The 18,381-nt window shown below is 39.1% G+C and overlaps 1 protein-coding gene across 5 annotated transcripts in view; it reads left to right on the top strand.

The window, feature by feature from the left end:
- Rad51b (RAD51 paralog B) overlaps positions 1–18,381 on the top strand; it is a 536,305-nt gene that overhangs the window by 7,452 nt on the left and 510,472 nt on the right. For all 5 annotated transcript variants that reach the window (XR_005876241.1, XM_013115333.3, XM_021228781.2 and 2 more), the window contains exons 5-6: positions 294–410; positions 16,073–16,209. Coding sequence is in view for 4 of the 5 variants with exons in the window: in XM_013115333.3 (XP_012970787.1) it covers positions 294–410; positions 16,073–16,209 (254 nt within the window). In the remaining variant the exon portion in view is untranslated. The remainder of the gene's footprint in view (positions 1–293; positions 411–16,072; positions 16,210–18,381) is intronic.

Genomic DNA, 18,381 nt, shown 5'->3' with positions numbered 1-18,381 from the left:
TCAGACGCCTAGGTCTTCGGTGAAGCCCTCTAGATCACCATGTCTGATTAGCTTGTCTCTGTCTCTTGTTAACAACATTATAGTCACCCAGTGTTTGAATGCCATACTCCTTGTTTTGCAATAAGCCTGTGAGCATGGTAGCTGTTTGTTACAGTCCATCCTTATAATTTAGCATGGTCGTCGGCACTAGGTAAATATTTACTAGTCAAATGAATGATAGAGGAAAGAAGGCTGGATTGTTTCAGAGTGGGTTTGCAACAGTTTTATGGAACTTAATGATTTTTCTTGTTCAGGCTTATGAGTTAAAGATGCGGAGGTCTAATGAACAATCCCCAGCATTCCTGTCTACTACCCTTTCTGCTTTGGACGAAGCCCTGCATGGTGGTGTGGCTTGTGGATCTCTCACAGAGGTAGGAAAACCTATACCTTCTTCTATAAACATCAGAGCTAGGAGAAATGTTTAGTTAAAAAAACAACAACAGCATAAATTACCTCATGAAAACAAATATGAATTAAGTCCTGAGTACTTTGCTGGTGTAATCCTCTAGCTAGTATCAATATAGTTGCTTTATAAATGGAGGCGTTAAACAAATCCTTGCTGACTTACTAGATGTGTCCCGGTTTTTGTTCCTTTTAATTGCTTTAGAAAGTGATGTGTATTGGGGTCTGAGGAGGTGTTTGAGTGGGCAGAGTTCTATGTTTGCCTTACAGTCACGAGGGCCTGAGTCTAGATCAACAGCAACCATGTAGAAGCCAGGTGCAGTGGTGTGTATCTGTAATGCCAGCAAGGTGGAGAGGAGCTGAGTGTCCCAAACCAGAGGAGCTGAGTGTCTCAAACCACAAGATGCAGAGGAGTAGAGGAAGACGTCAAGTGTTGATCTGAAGCCTCAATCACATGCTCACACACCTGCATATGTACACACATGCATGAGTACGCACATATTCATGAGACAACAATTATGGAACAGTATTAGGAAGCCATATGAGTGGATTAAAAAAAGGATCACTACTTAATAGATTTCCAGTACAAGTCAATTTTGATAATATTTGAGCAAATAATATATTAAACTATAGTGAGCTATTTTTGTTTCCTGCTATTGATAGCATTTGGTTCTAGGAAGCAATAACATACTGTATTATATTATGTTGTTGCATAATGAATTATCCTCAGCTTAAGTGGCTGAAACAACAATGCACACTGACTTCACCGTGTCTTTGGGAGTGTCTGAGCTTAGTGAAGTTGGCAGTGCCTGCAGCCAGCCATAGCTCAAGATGCACAGTGGAGCTGACTCCTTGGGGCTCACTCACTGGCAGGCTGGTGCTGGCTTTTTGTTTTTGTTTTGTTTTTTGGCAATTCTCCCCTAAGTGGGGTCTTCACAGTTTTCCTGTATCTTCTCAGGACATGCTGGCTGACTTCACTCAGGGGGGGTAGTCCAAAAGACACAAAGAGGGAAGTGGTAGTGTCCTTGGTGATTACTCCACTACTTATGATGGGCTCTTTTCATTGTGAGGGAGCTGTAATCCCAGCTCAGGGTCAGGGAAAGGAAATTTAGGCTCTGCCTTTTGAATGAAGTTTGGAGAAGCTGAGGGCATGTCAGGAGCACCGAGGCTCTTTCCTTGAAAACTGGCTTGGTGTGTATGGGTGTGGCTGCCTTGGTGTGTGTGGGTGTGGCTGCACCTGTAGACTGCTTATTAGTAAATCCTGAGAATTTCTTGCCTGAAAATTTTAGAAGCAGATTTCTAAGAGCAGACACATTGTATGTGACTGTGTGTGTGTGTGTGTGTGTGTGTCTGTGTGTGTTCCTGGGTATCAAACCCAGGTCTCAAGCATATTCAGTGTCTGGCTCACTGAGCTACATCCCCCAGCCCCGGTGTTTTCTTATAGTTCTCATAATCATAATTTAACTGTAATTTTTTCTTAAAGATAGGAATCCTGTTTTAGGGAACATTTTATTTCCTAAATCCCTAGAGAGATTTAAAGACTGGTGTGTCTGGTAGATGCCTATTAAATAAATAGTTGATGACTGAATAAGTTAGTTGAAGGGCTTGTTGTTGTCATATATTGCCACCAGATGGTGCCAGAATTATACTTTACACACAGTCATTTTGAGGTGAGGCTGGACCAGGTCAGTTTGGAGTTATAAATTTATTTATACAGAAAAATGAATCTAATTAATTAGTGCATGTGTTTCATGTTTGAGTTTTATAGTGATTTTCGTCTACCTTGTCACTTTCACTTTGCATATCAATTCTGTTTCAACCCAAGTGAAGTTACTTGCCTTTGGGGTGTTTTTATGATCCATCTAGCTGGCTTATGATGCTGATTAGTAACAAATTATTTACTTTCTGCCTTCCTGTAGGTCATTTCTAAAATCTTTTGGGGATTTCAGTTGAATTCAGGGAATAGCTTACCTGCATCCTGAATTTTTACCATTTTCTGTAGTTTTCTTTTACTTTATAGTTGCATAGGAGGTATACAGTTTTTGTTTTGCTTATTTTTTAGCTTTAAGAAACATATATCTGTAATTAAGTCATATCTCATGTCTCCTTTATGAATGCTTTTCTCATTTAAAGTATTTCTAAGATTTTTTTTTAATGCTGCTTCAGGTAGCAAGAACATAATTTTTATTTCTGTATATTTCATTTTGCAAATATGCCACAATTTACTTCTTTTGTTATTAGTGAACATTTGGATTGCTTCTCATTTGCTGCTGATATGAGTAAGTTCTGTGGAAACTTCTGTATATGGCTGCTGGATAACATAGGGAAGTTTTTCTCTGGGGAAGGAATTGGAGAACTACTGCCCAGCAGTTAAATTCAGCTCACTGCCTGTTTGTGTAAATGAACTTTTATGGCCAAGCTCATTTGTTTACTTTTTGTGTGTGGTTGTCTTGTGACAAAAGGGCAGAGTTTAATTAGTTGTGACAGAGACCATATGGTATGCAAAGCCTGATGGCTTTTCTGTGTGGCCACTGCCTCAAGTGTCTGCCCTGGAGTGGTTTGGTGGTTGCAGCGTATGCACATGGGTAACCTCACACATTCAGGACCAGTTGTCCTCCAGAGTGCTATGCTGGCTGGCTCATACTCCTTCCAACCAAGCACAGAAACAATCCCTGGCTTCTATCTTCTTGCCTTGGTATTGTCAGAATTCTGTCCAAACTTAGGATCTTAGTTTTATTTTTCCTAACTACTAAAGATCTTTTAGATGTCATTTGGACACATTTATAACAACTTTATTCGTATATAATCTAAATACCTAGAATCCAAGCATTGTACATGTCTGGCTGTGCAGTCACCACTGCGGTCACATTCAGGAGGCTTATATTGTCTTTGTTCCACTTGTGGTAAGTCCTACTTCCATCCTAAACCCAGGCAAATACTGATCTGTTTTCATTTTCTATAATTTGCTTCTTGTAAGCATTTCACACAAATGAACTCATGTAATTCATAGTCATTTCTGTTTAGTTTCTTGCATTTTTAAGGTAATTAAAAGTTATAGCACATATAAGAAATTGATTCTTTTTAATCATTAATATTTTTAATCATTTGAATGTGGGAGTTAGTGAGGAGGCCTAGGTAATCTATAGGGCCTTGGGTAGTATTTATCCCTGGCATACAAATATACATTGGCTGCCCATCCCACAATGAGGGATGCTCTCTCAACTTGTACTCATGGGGGAGGGCCTAGGCCCTGCCCTGGATGAAATGACAGACTCTGGAGATCCTCCATGGAGGGCCTCATCCTCCCTGGGATTGGAGTGGAGATTGGGTGGGGGACTGGGGGCCTGTTGAGGAGGGTGGGGGAGGACGGGAAGGAGAGGGAGCTGGGATTGACATGTGAAACAAGCTTGTTTCTAACTTAAATAAAAAAAAAGGAAGAAAGAGAAAAAAAGAAATATAAAGGATACATTTCTATATATCTGTAAAAATATTTTAATCATTAATATTAAACAAAAGATGGCATATTTTGTTTACTATTCATTAGTTGATAGGTATTGAATAGTTTCTAGTTTTCATCTATCATAAATAATGTAGCATTTATGGTATGTTTGTATAAAATAAGTTTTGTTAGTCTTGGGTAAATACTCACTTAGGAGTGAATGGAAAGACTGGAATCATGTAATATATTTGACTCTTTTTTTTAAATTTAAATTTAAATCCCAGCTCCCACTCCCTCCCCTCCTCCCCTGCCCCCCTTAAACCCTTCACCAATCCCCCACTCAATCCGCACTCCATTACTCTGCAGGGAGGGTGAGGCCCTTCATGGATCTCCAAAGTCTGTCATATCATCCAGGGCAGGGCCTAGGCCCTCACCCATGTGTCCAGGGTGAGACAACATCCCTTCATGTGGAATGGGCTCCCAAAATCCATCTGAATGCCAGGGATAAATGCTGATCTATTACCCGAGGCCCCATTTTCAGAGGGTCTGGATCACTCCCATGCTGGCCTCTCAGCTATCAGTCTGGGTTCCATGAGCTCCCCCTTGTTCTGGTCAGCTGTTTCAGTGGGTTTCACCCACCCAGTCTTGACCCCTTTACTCATCACTCCTCCCTCTCTGCCACTGGGTTCCAGGAGTTCAGTTCAGTGTTTAGCTGTGTCTGTCTCTGCTTCCATCAGTCACTGAATGAAGGCTCTAGGATGACATACAAGGAAGTCGTCAATCACATTATGGGGACTGGCACTTAAGGTAGCCTCTCCACTATTGGTTAGATTGCCATTTGGTGTCATCCTTCTAGGTCTCTGGAAATCTCACTAGTGCCAGATCTCTCTTCAAACCTATAATGGCTCTTTTTATTATGGTATCTCTCATCCTGCTCTCTTCTCTTCTTCCCGACTCAACCTTCCTGCTCCCCCATGTCCTCCTCTTCACCCCTTCTTTTTCTTCCAGCTTCTCCTCCCCCTCCCATGTTTCCAATCCCCTCAGGAAATTCTGTCCTGTTCCCCTTCTCTGGGTCACCATGCATATCTCTCTTAGGGTCTATATTTGACTCTTTAAGAATCTGCCAGACTGGTTTCCAACATGACTGTAGCATTCTGCATCCTCACTAGAATGCACAGTGTTTTTTTTTTTCTTTCAATAAATTCCCTCACCAACGCTTATTTATTTATGTATTTATTTATTTTTTGATGCCAGGTTTTGAACCTAGGCTCTCACACATACTAAGTACACAGTCTGCCATACGTGTATGTCAGTGTGCACCAGTGCCTGTTTGTGTTTTACTTTAGCTTCTCTAATGAATGTATGGTTTATTTCTTTGTGACCTTGTTTTGCATTTCTCCAGTGTGTCCATTTTTTGTCTGCTTGTCTCTTTAATTGCAGGGTCTGGCTATATAGCTCAGGCTGGCTTTGAATTTGTGATCATTTTGCTTCCTAGGTATACTGTGATTACAGGTGTACACCATCATGCCTAGCTTATTTTCTAAGAATTATCTTTTACTGTTGTTGTTCTTAATTTTATGTGTATGGGTGTTTGGCTGCATATATGTGTGTATACATTGCAGAGTTCAGAAGTGGAAGTTGGATTCACTGGAACTAGAGTTAAAGATAGCTGGGAACCAAACTCAGATCCTTGGCAAGAGCAGCAAGTGCTCTTATCTGTTGAGCCATCTCTTCAGCTCAACTTTTAATTTAACTAATATAGTTGATTAAAATTACATTGGGACCATCAAGATGACTCAGTGGGTAAAGAAGCTTTCCATCCAGCCTGGTGTTCTAAGTGTGATCTCAGTAACCAACATAGAGGTGGATGAGAAAGCCACCTCCAGGAATCTTTTTCTGTACCTCCACATGTGTGCACAGACACAATAGCAATACATAAGTTAGTTAAGATAATCACTGTAGTAAGTGACACCCTTCCTTGTTTTAAAAGGATTACCCTTCTCATATTTCATCATTAAAAATGATGGTGAGTCTTGCTGAATCAAATGACAGAAATTAACAAGCTGAGCAATGTTAGGTTATTGAAGCTATAGTAATTGTACTATGATTATGTAAGAATATCTTTATTAGGAAGCACACACCAATACATTTAGTGGATACCTTTAATATATACAGTCAACGCAGGGATTGAGAGAAATTAGTGTCTTACACATACATATGTAGACTAAGGAGAGGGCAAAAGATAAGCAGATGGGCAAATGTTAACTGAGTAGATGTGGAAATGAATGTAAGTGGTTTCTGACGTTCTGTGGTTACTATTACAATTTTCCTTTAAGTTTAAACATGATTTCCTGATAGAGGGTGACAGCAAATCGTCCAACCGTGTTTGCTGTAGATGTTTGAGATTTGTCCTTGGTCACAGTCAGGGCAATTTTCCTCTTTTCCTTGATTTGGTGTTGAATTTTTTTAGTAGGTACCCTTTTTTACATGGATTTAAATTTTCTGTGTTGTTCTAACGTGAAGTGAGTAACATTGCCACATCCTGTAACTGTAAATCGTAAATTGTCCTTTGGGACAAGCTCACCTTGATCATGACTTTTTTTTTTAAACTCCTGGATTCAGTTTTCTGATAGTTGACATTTCTATATCAATATTCCTGGTGGATCTTGGGATATAAAGATCCTTTCTAGTAGTGTCTGCATTAGAATCTCTACTTGTTTAGTGGAATATTGCCTCCTTTTTATATTGAATGATAGCATTCACATAATTAAGACTGCTCTTCAGAGCTTTGCCTCAAAGATTGTCTGCTATTGTTATATTCTTTGTGGGAAGATTAAAGGAAAAAAGAGTTCATTTCTTTTAATGACTATAGGACTACTCGTGGTTTATATTTCTTTTTGAGTAGTTTTGGCAAATGATATTCTTAGGAGAGAGAGAGAGTGAGTGTGTGTGTGTGTGTGTGTGTGTGTGTGTGTGTGTGTGTGTGTGTGTTTGAGACAAGTTTCACTATGTAGCCTTGGCTGTCTGTAGACCAGATTGGTCTGGAACCCACAGTGATTGTCCTGCCTCAGTATCCTGAGTGCTGGAATTAAAGGTATCTACCACTCCTATGGCTAACATATTCTTTAAGGTTTCAAATTTATTATCATAAGGTCATTACTTTTCCTATGCTTTAGGTGTGATTTTATATTGTGCTTTGTTTTTCTTTCCATTCTCAATTCTACTTATTTTGTCTTCCCTCTCACAATTTAAAAAAGACATTTGAATATTTTATAGTCTTCAGGGTTTTTTTGTTGTTGTTGTTGGACTTGGACTTCTAATTTCTTTGTCTACTATTAATTTATTTATTTTTATTTTTTGCTTATTTCTTGTCTTCTTCCAACTACCTTTCTCAGTAATTATTATTCTTTTAAAAAATTTCTGGGGGCTGGAGAGATGTCTCAGAAGCTAAGAGTACTGGCTGCTCTTCCAGAGGTCCTGAGTTTAATTCCCAGCAACCACATGGTGGCTCACAACCATCTATAATGAGATCTGGTGCCCTCTTCTGGTAAGCAGGCATGCATGCAGATAACTGTATACATAATAAACAAATGAAATCTTTAAAAAAAATTTCTGAAACATTTAATACATTACTGTTCAGTTTTTATTTGTCTTTTGGGGAATATGCTGGGCCAGGGAGCTGCCCTCCCAGACAAGATGTTCTTCCATGCACAGTGTTTTCATTTGCCATCAGTTTCAAATGTATCTTATGATTTCTGCTGTGATTACTTGTTTGCCTCATGAGTTTATTTGGAATAAAAAAATCTAAATTATTTAATTAACATTATTTTAAAAATTTAATTAGATTCTTGCCTTAATTGCATTTGTGTTAGATTATGACATGATGTTGAGGATTTCCAAAGTCCCTTGAGAAGATATTTCTCTCTTTTTTCTTAAAATCAGGTCTTCTTATCCAGGGTCTCCCAGGTGCTTGGATTACAGATTTGTGCCATTATACTTGGTCCCTGAGACTTCTTTAAAGTCTAAAAGTAGCTGGGAGTGGTGGCTCCCGCCTTTAATCCCAGCATTTGGGAGGGAGAGGCAGGCGAATCTCTGTGAGTTCGAGACCAACATGATCTACAAGAGCTAGTTCCAGGACAGCCTCCAAAGCCACAGAGAAACCCTGTCTCGAAAAACCAAAAAACCAAAACAAGACAAAACAAACAAACAACCCAAAAAGCCCTAAAAGTACAGATTAGCTTTTGTAATGTTTCATATGTGCTTGGACAGAATAATTGTTCTCCAATTATTGGTTGCTCTGTATATGATTATTAAATTAAGCATGTTATTTAAAAGTTATTTATTTGCAAGGGCTGAAGAGATGACCCAGCAGTTAAGATCACTGGCTGCTCTTCCAGAGGATTCGGGTTCAATTCCCAGTAACCACATTCCATTTACAACCACTTGTTGTAAATGGGTCCAGCACCCTCTTCTGGCCTCCATGAGTATACATACACATGGTGCTTAGCCATGCATGAAGGCAAAACACCCATATATATATATATATATATATATAAAGAAATAATAAATATTTTAAAGTTATTTAAATATGCCTCTTTAGGGAGAGTTATTTAACCCATTTCATTTTGGGGTAGACAAATTTTGTTTCTTTTTGTTGTACATATTTTGAGCATGTTTTATTATATTAAACTAAAGACATTCACAATTTTCATATACTCCTGGAGAAATGAATGATGTAGATTTTCTATGTAGCACTTGTCACCTTCATAGTTTTACTATTCGTGTGATTATTTAATGTGTATCCTCTTCACTGCATAATAAATGTCAAGTGGCAGTGATTGTGTTATTATTTTCTTCTTATCCCAATTACATTATTGACACACATACAAGGAACTTAATGAATGCCCAGTGAATGAAGGCATTTGGTTTTCTTTCTTACTTCTTTGCTTTCTTTCTATATGTATCTCTGGCTGTTTTGTAACTGGCTGGGTGGAGAAGGCTGATCTTGAATGCAGAGACCCACCTGCCTCTGGTTCCAGAGTGCTGGGATTAAAAGTGTGTGCCACCATGCCTGGCTTCTTTCTTTTTAATGCTTGTTCAGTTCTAGTTTACTCTGATGCTTTGGTTCCTATTGCCTATCTTGTACACCTCCCTTTGATCCTGTAATTAGCAAAGACTTAAGAATTTTTTATTTTAAAGATTTTTTTATTACTTTAAAAGTGTGTGTGTGTGTGTGTGTGTGTGTGTGTGTGTGTGTGTGTGTGTGTACGCATGTGAGCATGTAGGTAGGTAGGTAGGTAGGAATGTACACATCAGTGCAGGTACTTTTAGAGGCTGGAGGTGTTTGATCCTGTGGAACTGGAGTCAGAGGAGATTGTGTGTGCTAGGAATTAAACCTGGATCCTTGTAAAAGCAGTGTGTGCTCTTAATTGCTAATCCATTTTTCCAGCCCAGTTTTAGAAGTTTTTAATGTTATTACAATTCCAGAGTATAGTAGTTATTTAAAATATTTATTTATGTACATTTAATATTAATTTATGTAAATTTAATTAAAATTATCAAAATAGTATACTTAAATTTCATTAATGAACATTAATGAGTCTTTTAGGAGTTTTTTCCTTACATGTTTTTAAAGTTGTATATTTCTTAAATCTGTATCTTTCTGTTGGACATCACCTAACCAATCACTCCAAAGCTTAATGTCTAAAACAATATTTATTTTCTCATACAGATTCTTCGCTTCAGGAATTTGAGAGCAGCTTAGTTGGATGTTTCTGGTTCAGATCTGTTGTGAGATTATAGTCTTTAGAGTATTGGCTGAGGCTGACATTTCCAGAAAAGTTGGCTGGACCTAGGGGAACTGTCACCACCCCCCCCCCCCCCCCCGTGGCTCACTTACATGGCTGGGGAGTTGTTTGCTGTGTGAACCTCTCCACAGGACCGTTTGTGCATCTTCATGCTATGATAGCTGGCTTCCAAGGGAACAAGGTAGCAATGGCAGTCGTAGAAGTTATGTGCCATCATTTCTTATATATTCTGTTAGACACATGGACAAGCCTGATATGTGGAGCAGACCACAGGCAGCATGAAATGGTGGGATTAAAGGCATGTGCAACCATGCCTGGCAAAACCATTAGTTTATTAAGTTACTGTGTCTCTGTTCTCAGAGACATTGTATCAGGCAAAATTTCTGAAGTAACTTCCTGTGGTGGGCTGAATAAGAGTGGCCTCCACAGGCTCTTATATTTGAATGTTTAGTCATCTGGAAGTGGCACTACTTCAGAACTGGAAGGGTTAGAAGGTGTGGCTCTGTTGGATAGGTCTGGCCTTGGTAGAGGAAGTGTGTCACTAGGGTGGTCAGTGTTCTCTCTCTCTCTCTCTCTCTCTCTCTCTCTCTCTACTTGAGGATCAGAATGTAGCTCTCAGATACTTCTCCAGCTACCGCCATGCTTCCTGCCATCATGCTCCCTGCCATGAGAATTGACTAAGCCTCTGAGACTGTAATCCAGCCTCCAATTAAATGCTTTCTTGTAGAAGAGTTGCTGTGGTCATGATGTCCCTTTACAGCAATAAAACAGTAACTAAGACACCTCCCAATGAGGTGCATTCTCAGCCCTGGTGACTGTGACTAGGATGAGATGTCATTGCTATGATTAAGGTTTATTATATGGCACAGTGGCTTTCAGATGCACCAAGATCTTATCCTGTGAGCTTTCCAAAGCAGCGATCATTCTCTCACTGATATGAAGAAGTCAGAGTCAAAGTGTGGGATGGACTGATGGTATTGATTGTTTGGGGAAGAAGTGGGGGTATGAGTATGAATGCATGTGGTTGCCAGGGACAGTAAGGATAAGCTTGGAACCAAACTCTCAGATGACAGCAAGAAAGAAACCTCAGACCTAGAGGAGCAGCAGAGATTTTGTCAACAGCCTGGCTGAGCTTGGAAGTAGACACTGGTTTTTCCAGACTGGAGCCCAGTGCAGCTGCTACCTTGAGTTTAGCCTTGTGAGATACTGAACAGAGTTCTGTCAAGCCCATCAGGACTCTGACCTCCAGAACTCTAAGATAATGAATGAGTGTTCTTTCAAGCTTCTAAGTCTGTGGAGATTGGATATGGCAGTAGAAAAATAGTACAGGTATGGACGGAGGTATCTAGCTTACATTGTGCAATCTTTGTTTCTCATCCAAAGGTCTGGAAATGATTGAGGAAATAAATATAAATCTGGAAACATTCTCTCATCATTTTTATAGTTGCTCTTCCTTAACTTTTACTTTGCAATCCCCAGATGTATTTCTCATCAGTTTTAACTTTTGTGAACTCACTGAATCTGGGTACGGTTAGTTACATCATCGGTTATAGCACCAAGACGGGAAGTGCAATCAGTGAGTGCCCTTGCAGATGGGAGCCTCAGAGACAGCAGTCCTGTTGAACTGCTAAGGAGTGAGCCAAGGGCTTTGTCTTATTGCCTGACAGAACTGGGATTCCTTACTTCTGGAATATATAAGCAAGTAATTCTGAATCTATCATAATTGAAAAGGAACAGTGAAGATAAGTTTGAAGCCTAAACTTTAGAAGTTTGTGTTATGTCAATGATTATCAACCATTTTTTCATTACCACCCATTAAAGAGCCCTTTAAATGTTTTTTTCTCCCTAGCCCTTTTCTGTCTTCACTCTCCATGGAAATTTAAATGCTACAGATACACTGGGTATTTATTTCTGTACTTTGTTTCTATCTGTGCTGATGTAAAAGAATAAGCCACTGTTTCACCTCTGGGATCAATATTACCCTTGATAAACGTCCACAAGATAGATGCTATTGTGAGAAGGTAGAATTAGAGTTGTATTTAAAGGTATTGTCTGAGGATGGCTCAGTGGGTAAAGGTGCTTGCCGCCAAGTCTACTGACTCCAGTTCCATCCTTAGGACCCATATGGTAAAAGCAGAGAGCTGACTCCTGCAAGTTGTCCTCTGATCTCTACACACACACTTTGATGTACCCAGAATAGATAAAAGAAAATTTAAAAAGGTATCATAAAGTTTCCATTTATTTATTTATTGTTTCCCAAGACAGGCTTTCTCTGTGTAGCTCTGACTGTCCTGAAACTCACTTTGTAGACCATCAAACAATGGTCACATCTCTGTATTTTGGTTCAAAAACTACCTCCAGAAAACCAACCTGTGAGCACTGTTAAACATTTAACTGTGTTTGTATTTCCTGGGTATTGTAAAGCTTTTGTTCATGATTTGAAATCAGTGCCCTCTTCTGTCAGTTTTGATTTGGGATAGATTCTTCTGATGTTCCCAAAACGGAACCAGAGTCCTGATTTGACACCCCATATTCCCTTGGGTAAAAGTCATATTTTCTTCTCATTGACAGATACCTGCTGGGCCTGCAATAGAAAGGTGTAAGATTTACATGATCAGTAGATTGCTTTGGCTGATGACAACTTCAACAAGTCTTAATTTTTATTGCTTATGGACCTCCATGTCTATGAAGATGAGTTTTATCTTGTTCAGTTACAGCTGGGTTCCGGTGGCCCACTTGTAACCATGGTGGGAAAAGTAGGGAGTGGTTTCAGGTAGGGATCTCTTACACTTGCATGATTTGTTTACCGGATTCACTTCCTTAAAGGCACCACAAAGTTTTAGCGTGCACTATTGATTTCTTTTCTCATTCCTTATTTTAGAAATATGCTTATTTCTAATGGTTTTTTAGGACTGTTCACATAGCATGTTCAGGAAATGCTGTTAAAAGAATGGCTGTTTGTCTTCATGCTGTTTGATTTTTATTATGCAACTTAGAATGTTTATCATTTCCATGTCCTGCTTTTTCCTGCTCTGGCCCTCTCCTATCTACACACATGCATAGGAGTAGTTGTTAATATATAATAATGGTGGAGAAAGTCTTGGATATAAACTTCCACACGCTGATGTTCTATAAGTTAAGATCCAGTTTTCTTCACAAGACAGAGTGCAGCAGCCTTTCTGACATTTTTGGCTCTTTATTTTTGGTTTTAGGATTGAGAGAGGTAGTTATAAAATGAGTTATGTAGGTCTGAAGACCTAGTCATATTTTTGCATAATTCTTGAACAAATACAGACAAGTTCTTAGATGCAGGGGTCACTAGAGAAAAGGGAAGTTTCCAGGAGCTGTCTTATTTCAGATCAAGACCAGAAAAGCCTTAATTTTCTTCTGCCGAGTAGTGGCTTGGTGGATTGCACTGTCATGCTGCATGAGTCCTGAATGTGCAGAGTTAACTTGGAAAGATGTGAGGCCCAGCAGGTCAGGCTTCCACCTTTCTTTTCCTCCGTGCAATTGAACTTCAAGTTGAAGTGAGTTTGTTTCTTCCTTCCTTCCTTCCTTCCTTCCTTCCTTCCTTCCTTCCTTCCTTCCTTCCTTCCTTCCTTCCTTCCTTCTCTTTCTTCTTCCTTTTTTCTTTTTTGAAGTTAATTATATTTTCTTTTATTGGGAATAGCATTTTTCTTCCTCAAGTGAGTCACTAGTTTTTGCTATCTTTCTGATATTTGAATGGTCTTCATTAAGGATTTTCCTTTAGATGTTTTTGCATTTCTTGTGGAGAGGTGTTAAGGTGTCAGCTTAACTAAATGCAACTGTATCTTATGGGTGTTTCTGTGTGCAAATGTTTCATGCACTCTGAGTTTCCAAGAAGCAAATGACTTTGGCTGTTCTGGCTTGGCAGGTTTTTCTTTCTAACCACCCTTGGGTTGAAGCTGGGAACCAAACACAGCTTGAAATCTTGTGGTTTGGATGCTGGGATTCTGGGCTAAACTGTCTAAAGCTTAGATGATTAATGTTGAGATATTTTCCCCCAATAAATAAACCTGAAAAATAATGAAATTTCACTCCTGGCAGCCTATAAAATTGTATATGGGTGTACACACACACACACACACACACACACACACACACCCACAGAGCTAGCAAGAAAGAAAATACAGTTATTATAATTTAATTCAAATTCAAAAAAGCCAAACAAACCCAGATATTTCTTAAAGTTACTTACATGATGTTGTGTTTCCCCAGGCTGTACTAAGGCCTGTGAGGGAAAAGGACACTTACTTAACTTTTTAGCTATTTAGGTTGATATTTTAGAAGAGGGAATAGTAAATTAATACTCTACATTTTCTTGATACCTGATACTTTACTGAATATTTTCATATATGTCATCTAAATTGCATTCCACTAAAATCACCAAGCATTTAGCAGTTTTAATTTCAATAAATCAGAGAATATAGCCAAGACCTGGCAATAAACAGTGCTTGTAGAAAGACAGCTAGTCCTCCATTTTCCCACCCATTCATACTCTAACATGCACATGTTTCTTCGGTTTCAAAATTAGCATGCAACTTTTACCGACTGGAGTTTCTCTTGTGACATGCAATGAAGAACTTGATCTGTGTTGACTTTGGTGATGATAAAAGACCTGTGAAGTTCCAGTGATCAAAACGGATTGTTTAGTTTTAATCAACCAAAGGGAGAATGATACACATTTAAAGTATATTCAAAAATATTTTTGGTTAAGTGTAGCACATGCCTTTAATCCCAGCACTCAGGAGATAGAAGGAGGTGGATTTTTGTGAGTGCAAGGTCAGCCTGGTCTACATAGTAAGTTCTAGGCTACCCAGGACTACAAAGTGAGACCCTGCTTAAAATTTTTGTTTTAAAGGGCACCTATTGAGGTGGTTAAGAGAAGAAGGTGCTTGCCATGCAAGCCAAAACTTGAGTTCAGTCCCCAGATACCATGGTGAAAGGAAGGAGAGAATCTACTGGTTAAATTTGCTGTTTGACCTTCACATGTGAGCTGTGTACAATATGTAAGAGTAGTAGTAATAATAATAGTAATAAAAATAATACACGTGGGCTGTTGTATAATAGGCATGAGTAATATTAATAATACTTGTAGGCTGTGTACAATATGCAAGAACACAAGATAGCATAGTAAATACAGTAAAATGGTAATTGTTGAGTGCAGGGGGTGGGTGTGTGGGCATCTCTTATAAAAATCTTTTGACCTTTCTATTGTATTTGTTCTTAGGTGACTGACAACACAAAAGTTGATTTTAGATGAACAAGAGTATTTCAAACGGTAGATTTTTTTTTTGCTAGATTTTATAAAAACTTTTTTTGAGTCTATTACTATACTATTTTCCATAACAAAATATTGGAGGTTGGGTACTTTTATATAGTAAAGAGATTCATTTGGCTCAGAATATGGTGGCTAGGAGATCTGAACTACATGGTATTAGCCTGTTGGTGAAACTTACCTGGCTGTGTCACAATATGGCAGAGAAGCAAGAAGGAAAATACTGTGTACAGATTGGGCCTATAAACTAACACGTTACATAAGAGGGACAATGATTCCTCCTGCCCTCCTGTCTGACCTAATTATCTTCCATCAACCCTCCCCTGTTAAAGTTTCCGCTACCTCAAACTGAGGACAAAGTTCCAAGAGCATGACGTGAGGCTTTGGGAGAGCACTCTGCTGCAAAACACAGAATCTCTGTGGTACTCTGTGATTAGAGGATGGCTGGTCATGGGAATCCATTGAAGCACAACTCAGAGCAAATACTGTGAAAGAGCTGTTGTAAAAAGATAAGCAGCTGGATGTGGTGGCACATTACTTTTCTCAGCACTCAGGTGGAGGCAGATAGATTTCTGTGAGTTCTAGGCCATCGTGGACTCCATAGCAAGTTTTGGGCCAGCCAGAGCTATGCAGTGAGACTCTCTTTCAAAAAAAAATAGAAAGGACAGATAAGTGTCATATCTATTAGCCCTCTTGAATGATAAGTAGCTGTGCCATGTACTGCCTAGAAAATTAAAAGACCCCACCAATAAATCAGTCTTCAGTAGTATTTTCACAAGCCATTTGTCAACACTAGTATATACCTTGAGTGGGTGCATCTTCTAGTCTTTCTTAATTATAACTTCACATCTGGTAACAAACAGCAGAAGATAATTGAGCATTTTCACATTGCTCCCAAGGATGTACATCCCAAGGATACTCCAATGAGGGGAAAGTTTGTTGCATACAGTGGGTGTCTTAGGGAAGCAGGGCTTAATTCTTTCCCAGAATCCAGGCTCATTGAATTGTTTTCAGCAGATCATAAAATAATTTTCTTTGGCTAGCTTACAGTGTATAACAACATTTAATATGCACTTTGTTTTTTAGATTACAGGTCCACCAGGTTGTGGAAAAACTCAGTTTTGTATGATGATGAGTGTTTTAGCTACATTGCCCACCAACATGGGAGGATTAGAAGGGACTGTTGTGTATGTTGACACAGAGTCTGCATTTACTGCTGAAAGGTAGGTTGCTTTATTTTTCCATTATAATGCTTTGCTTTTACAGCTGCTATATACCATGGGACATTTACAAATAGGTTAACATTTAATTTTTAAGAGCAAAGAGTGCTAGATACTGTTTTTAAAGTTTTTTTTTGAAATTGATACAGGAAGCAGATTATTTCTTCCTCTTCTATCCCTTTCTTATTGGCTTAAGTGGGGTTACTGTTTTTTAGAAGGCTTAGAAGAAACAAGGTGAAGAAACAGGGAGGGCGGTCATATAGAAAATGGGAAAAAGGGAAGACTAAAGAGAAAAAGGTAAGCTGCTTTATACGTTGTTTCTAGAAGGAAATAAAATGTTGGTGAATGGACAGTCACCCAGGTAGATTATGCATACAGAGATCAGTTCTTATCTTAGTCAAGATACACTGTAGGTACTGCTTTTGGAGTCTTTGTCATTACAGCACTATGAACAATTCACTGCTTTACTTCTCCCTACATAGTAGCAGATGGAAGTGGCTCTGATGAGATATGTTATTTAACATGGGTCGTTAGCCTGACAGGACCTGGGATTGCCTAGAAGACAAGCTTCCATGTGTACCTATGGGGGATTATGTAGGTTTGGTTAGCCTCTGGGTGGGCTTGCAAAGGATGGTCTTGATTAGGGAAAACCCACCTTAATGGAGTGTGGTACTCCTGTGTCCTGGACTTAATAAAAAGGAGAAAGCTACCTGTGGTGAATGTTTATCGTTCTCTGCTTCCTCACTGTAGTCAGAGTTTCTTGTCAGGACCATCAGCCCCAAATAATGACATGGAGACTTATTAATTATGAAAGCTTGGCCTTAGCTTAGGCTTGTTTCCAACTAGCTCTTATAACTTAACCCATTTTTATACTAATCTATGTTCTGTAATGTGGCTTTTTACCTCTGTACGTCTGACTTTCTTAATGTCTCCTGCTGTACCAGATCTAATCCTGAGTTTCTCCCTCTTCCTGGAAGTCCCGCCTATTCTCTCCTGCCTAGCTATTGGCCATTCAGCTTTTTATTAAACCAACCACAGTGACACATCTTCACACAGTGTAAACAAATCTCCCACAACACCTGACTGTGGGTGGGATGGGGCCAGCTGAGGACTTCTCTGCTGTGGTGGACTGTGCCCTGAACTGTGCCCCCCCAAAACCCCTTCTCCTTGAGTTGCTTTTGTCAGGTATCAGCGACAGGAACGATAACTGACACACAAGGAAATTTCACAGTATGGGTTTGTGTAGCCTTTTGGGCCCTATAAGTTTTCTGAGATTCCTCTTCTTCTTCCCTTTAAGAGGGAGAAAGTAACAAGTAGCAGTGTTGCAATAGGAGGCACTCTCGTGTATATCTGTATTGTGAAGATGTTTGGTTTCATTTCTTTTCTTTGCATATGTCCTTAAGTATATTTTGGATTTTTAATATTTACTTATTTCTCTATCTTTTTCTGCCTTTGTTATAATTATTGTAATAATAATAGTGTTATTTATATCAGAGGCAGAGTAGAAAACAGGTATAACTTTAGACCCTTTATATTTATGTTAATTCATGTCACATAATTCACAAGAAGCTCATGTGAGAATAGAGGTGGAAACATACTGTTTAGTTTTTTCATATAGCTTCTTAAGTGGGGTGAGGTTGCTCCACTTAGTATATGTTTTGAGATCTTGCGAGGATAAGGGGATCAGAGCTGCAGTGTCTATGGCATAGCCGCCTTCTGGAGTATGTTGTGGTGGATCATGCCTGGAGCCTGCTCTTTAGTGTTGTCTTATGTGTTATTTGTACTGTTGCAAGGCAGTTCAACCCTGGAGAGGTTGGTCAGTGAGTTGTGTAAGCTTTCTGCTGCAAGTAAACTGAACACTCAAAGAATTGTGGCTTGAACAAAATGGGTTCATCTTTCTTGCATGTAAAGATCTGGGTCAGCTGTTCAGTGATGACAGGGACCTAAGGCTGGTTTATTTTAGGCATCTGTATCCATTCTGTGCTTAAGTTACTTGGAAGAGAGAGGGCTGGCCACACCTTTCATCAGTAAAATAATCCTTTCAAAATTTTTGTCTATCCTATCTATCTATCTATCTATCTATCTATCTATCTATCTATCTATCTATCTATCATCTATCTATCTATCGTCTGTCTGTCTGTCTATCATCCATCTATCTTTGAGGCAGTGTCTCCA

This window comes from Mesocricetus auratus, unplaced genomic scaffold (genome assembly GCF_017639785.1).
Source record: "Mesocricetus auratus isolate SY011 unplaced genomic scaffold, BCM_Maur_2.0 Super-Scaffold_15014, whole genome shotgun sequence".
Classification (NCBI taxonomy): domain Eukaryota; kingdom Metazoa; phylum Chordata; class Mammalia; order Rodentia; family Cricetidae; genus Mesocricetus; species Mesocricetus auratus.
This window is presented reverse-complemented; position numbering and strand designations above follow the sequence as displayed.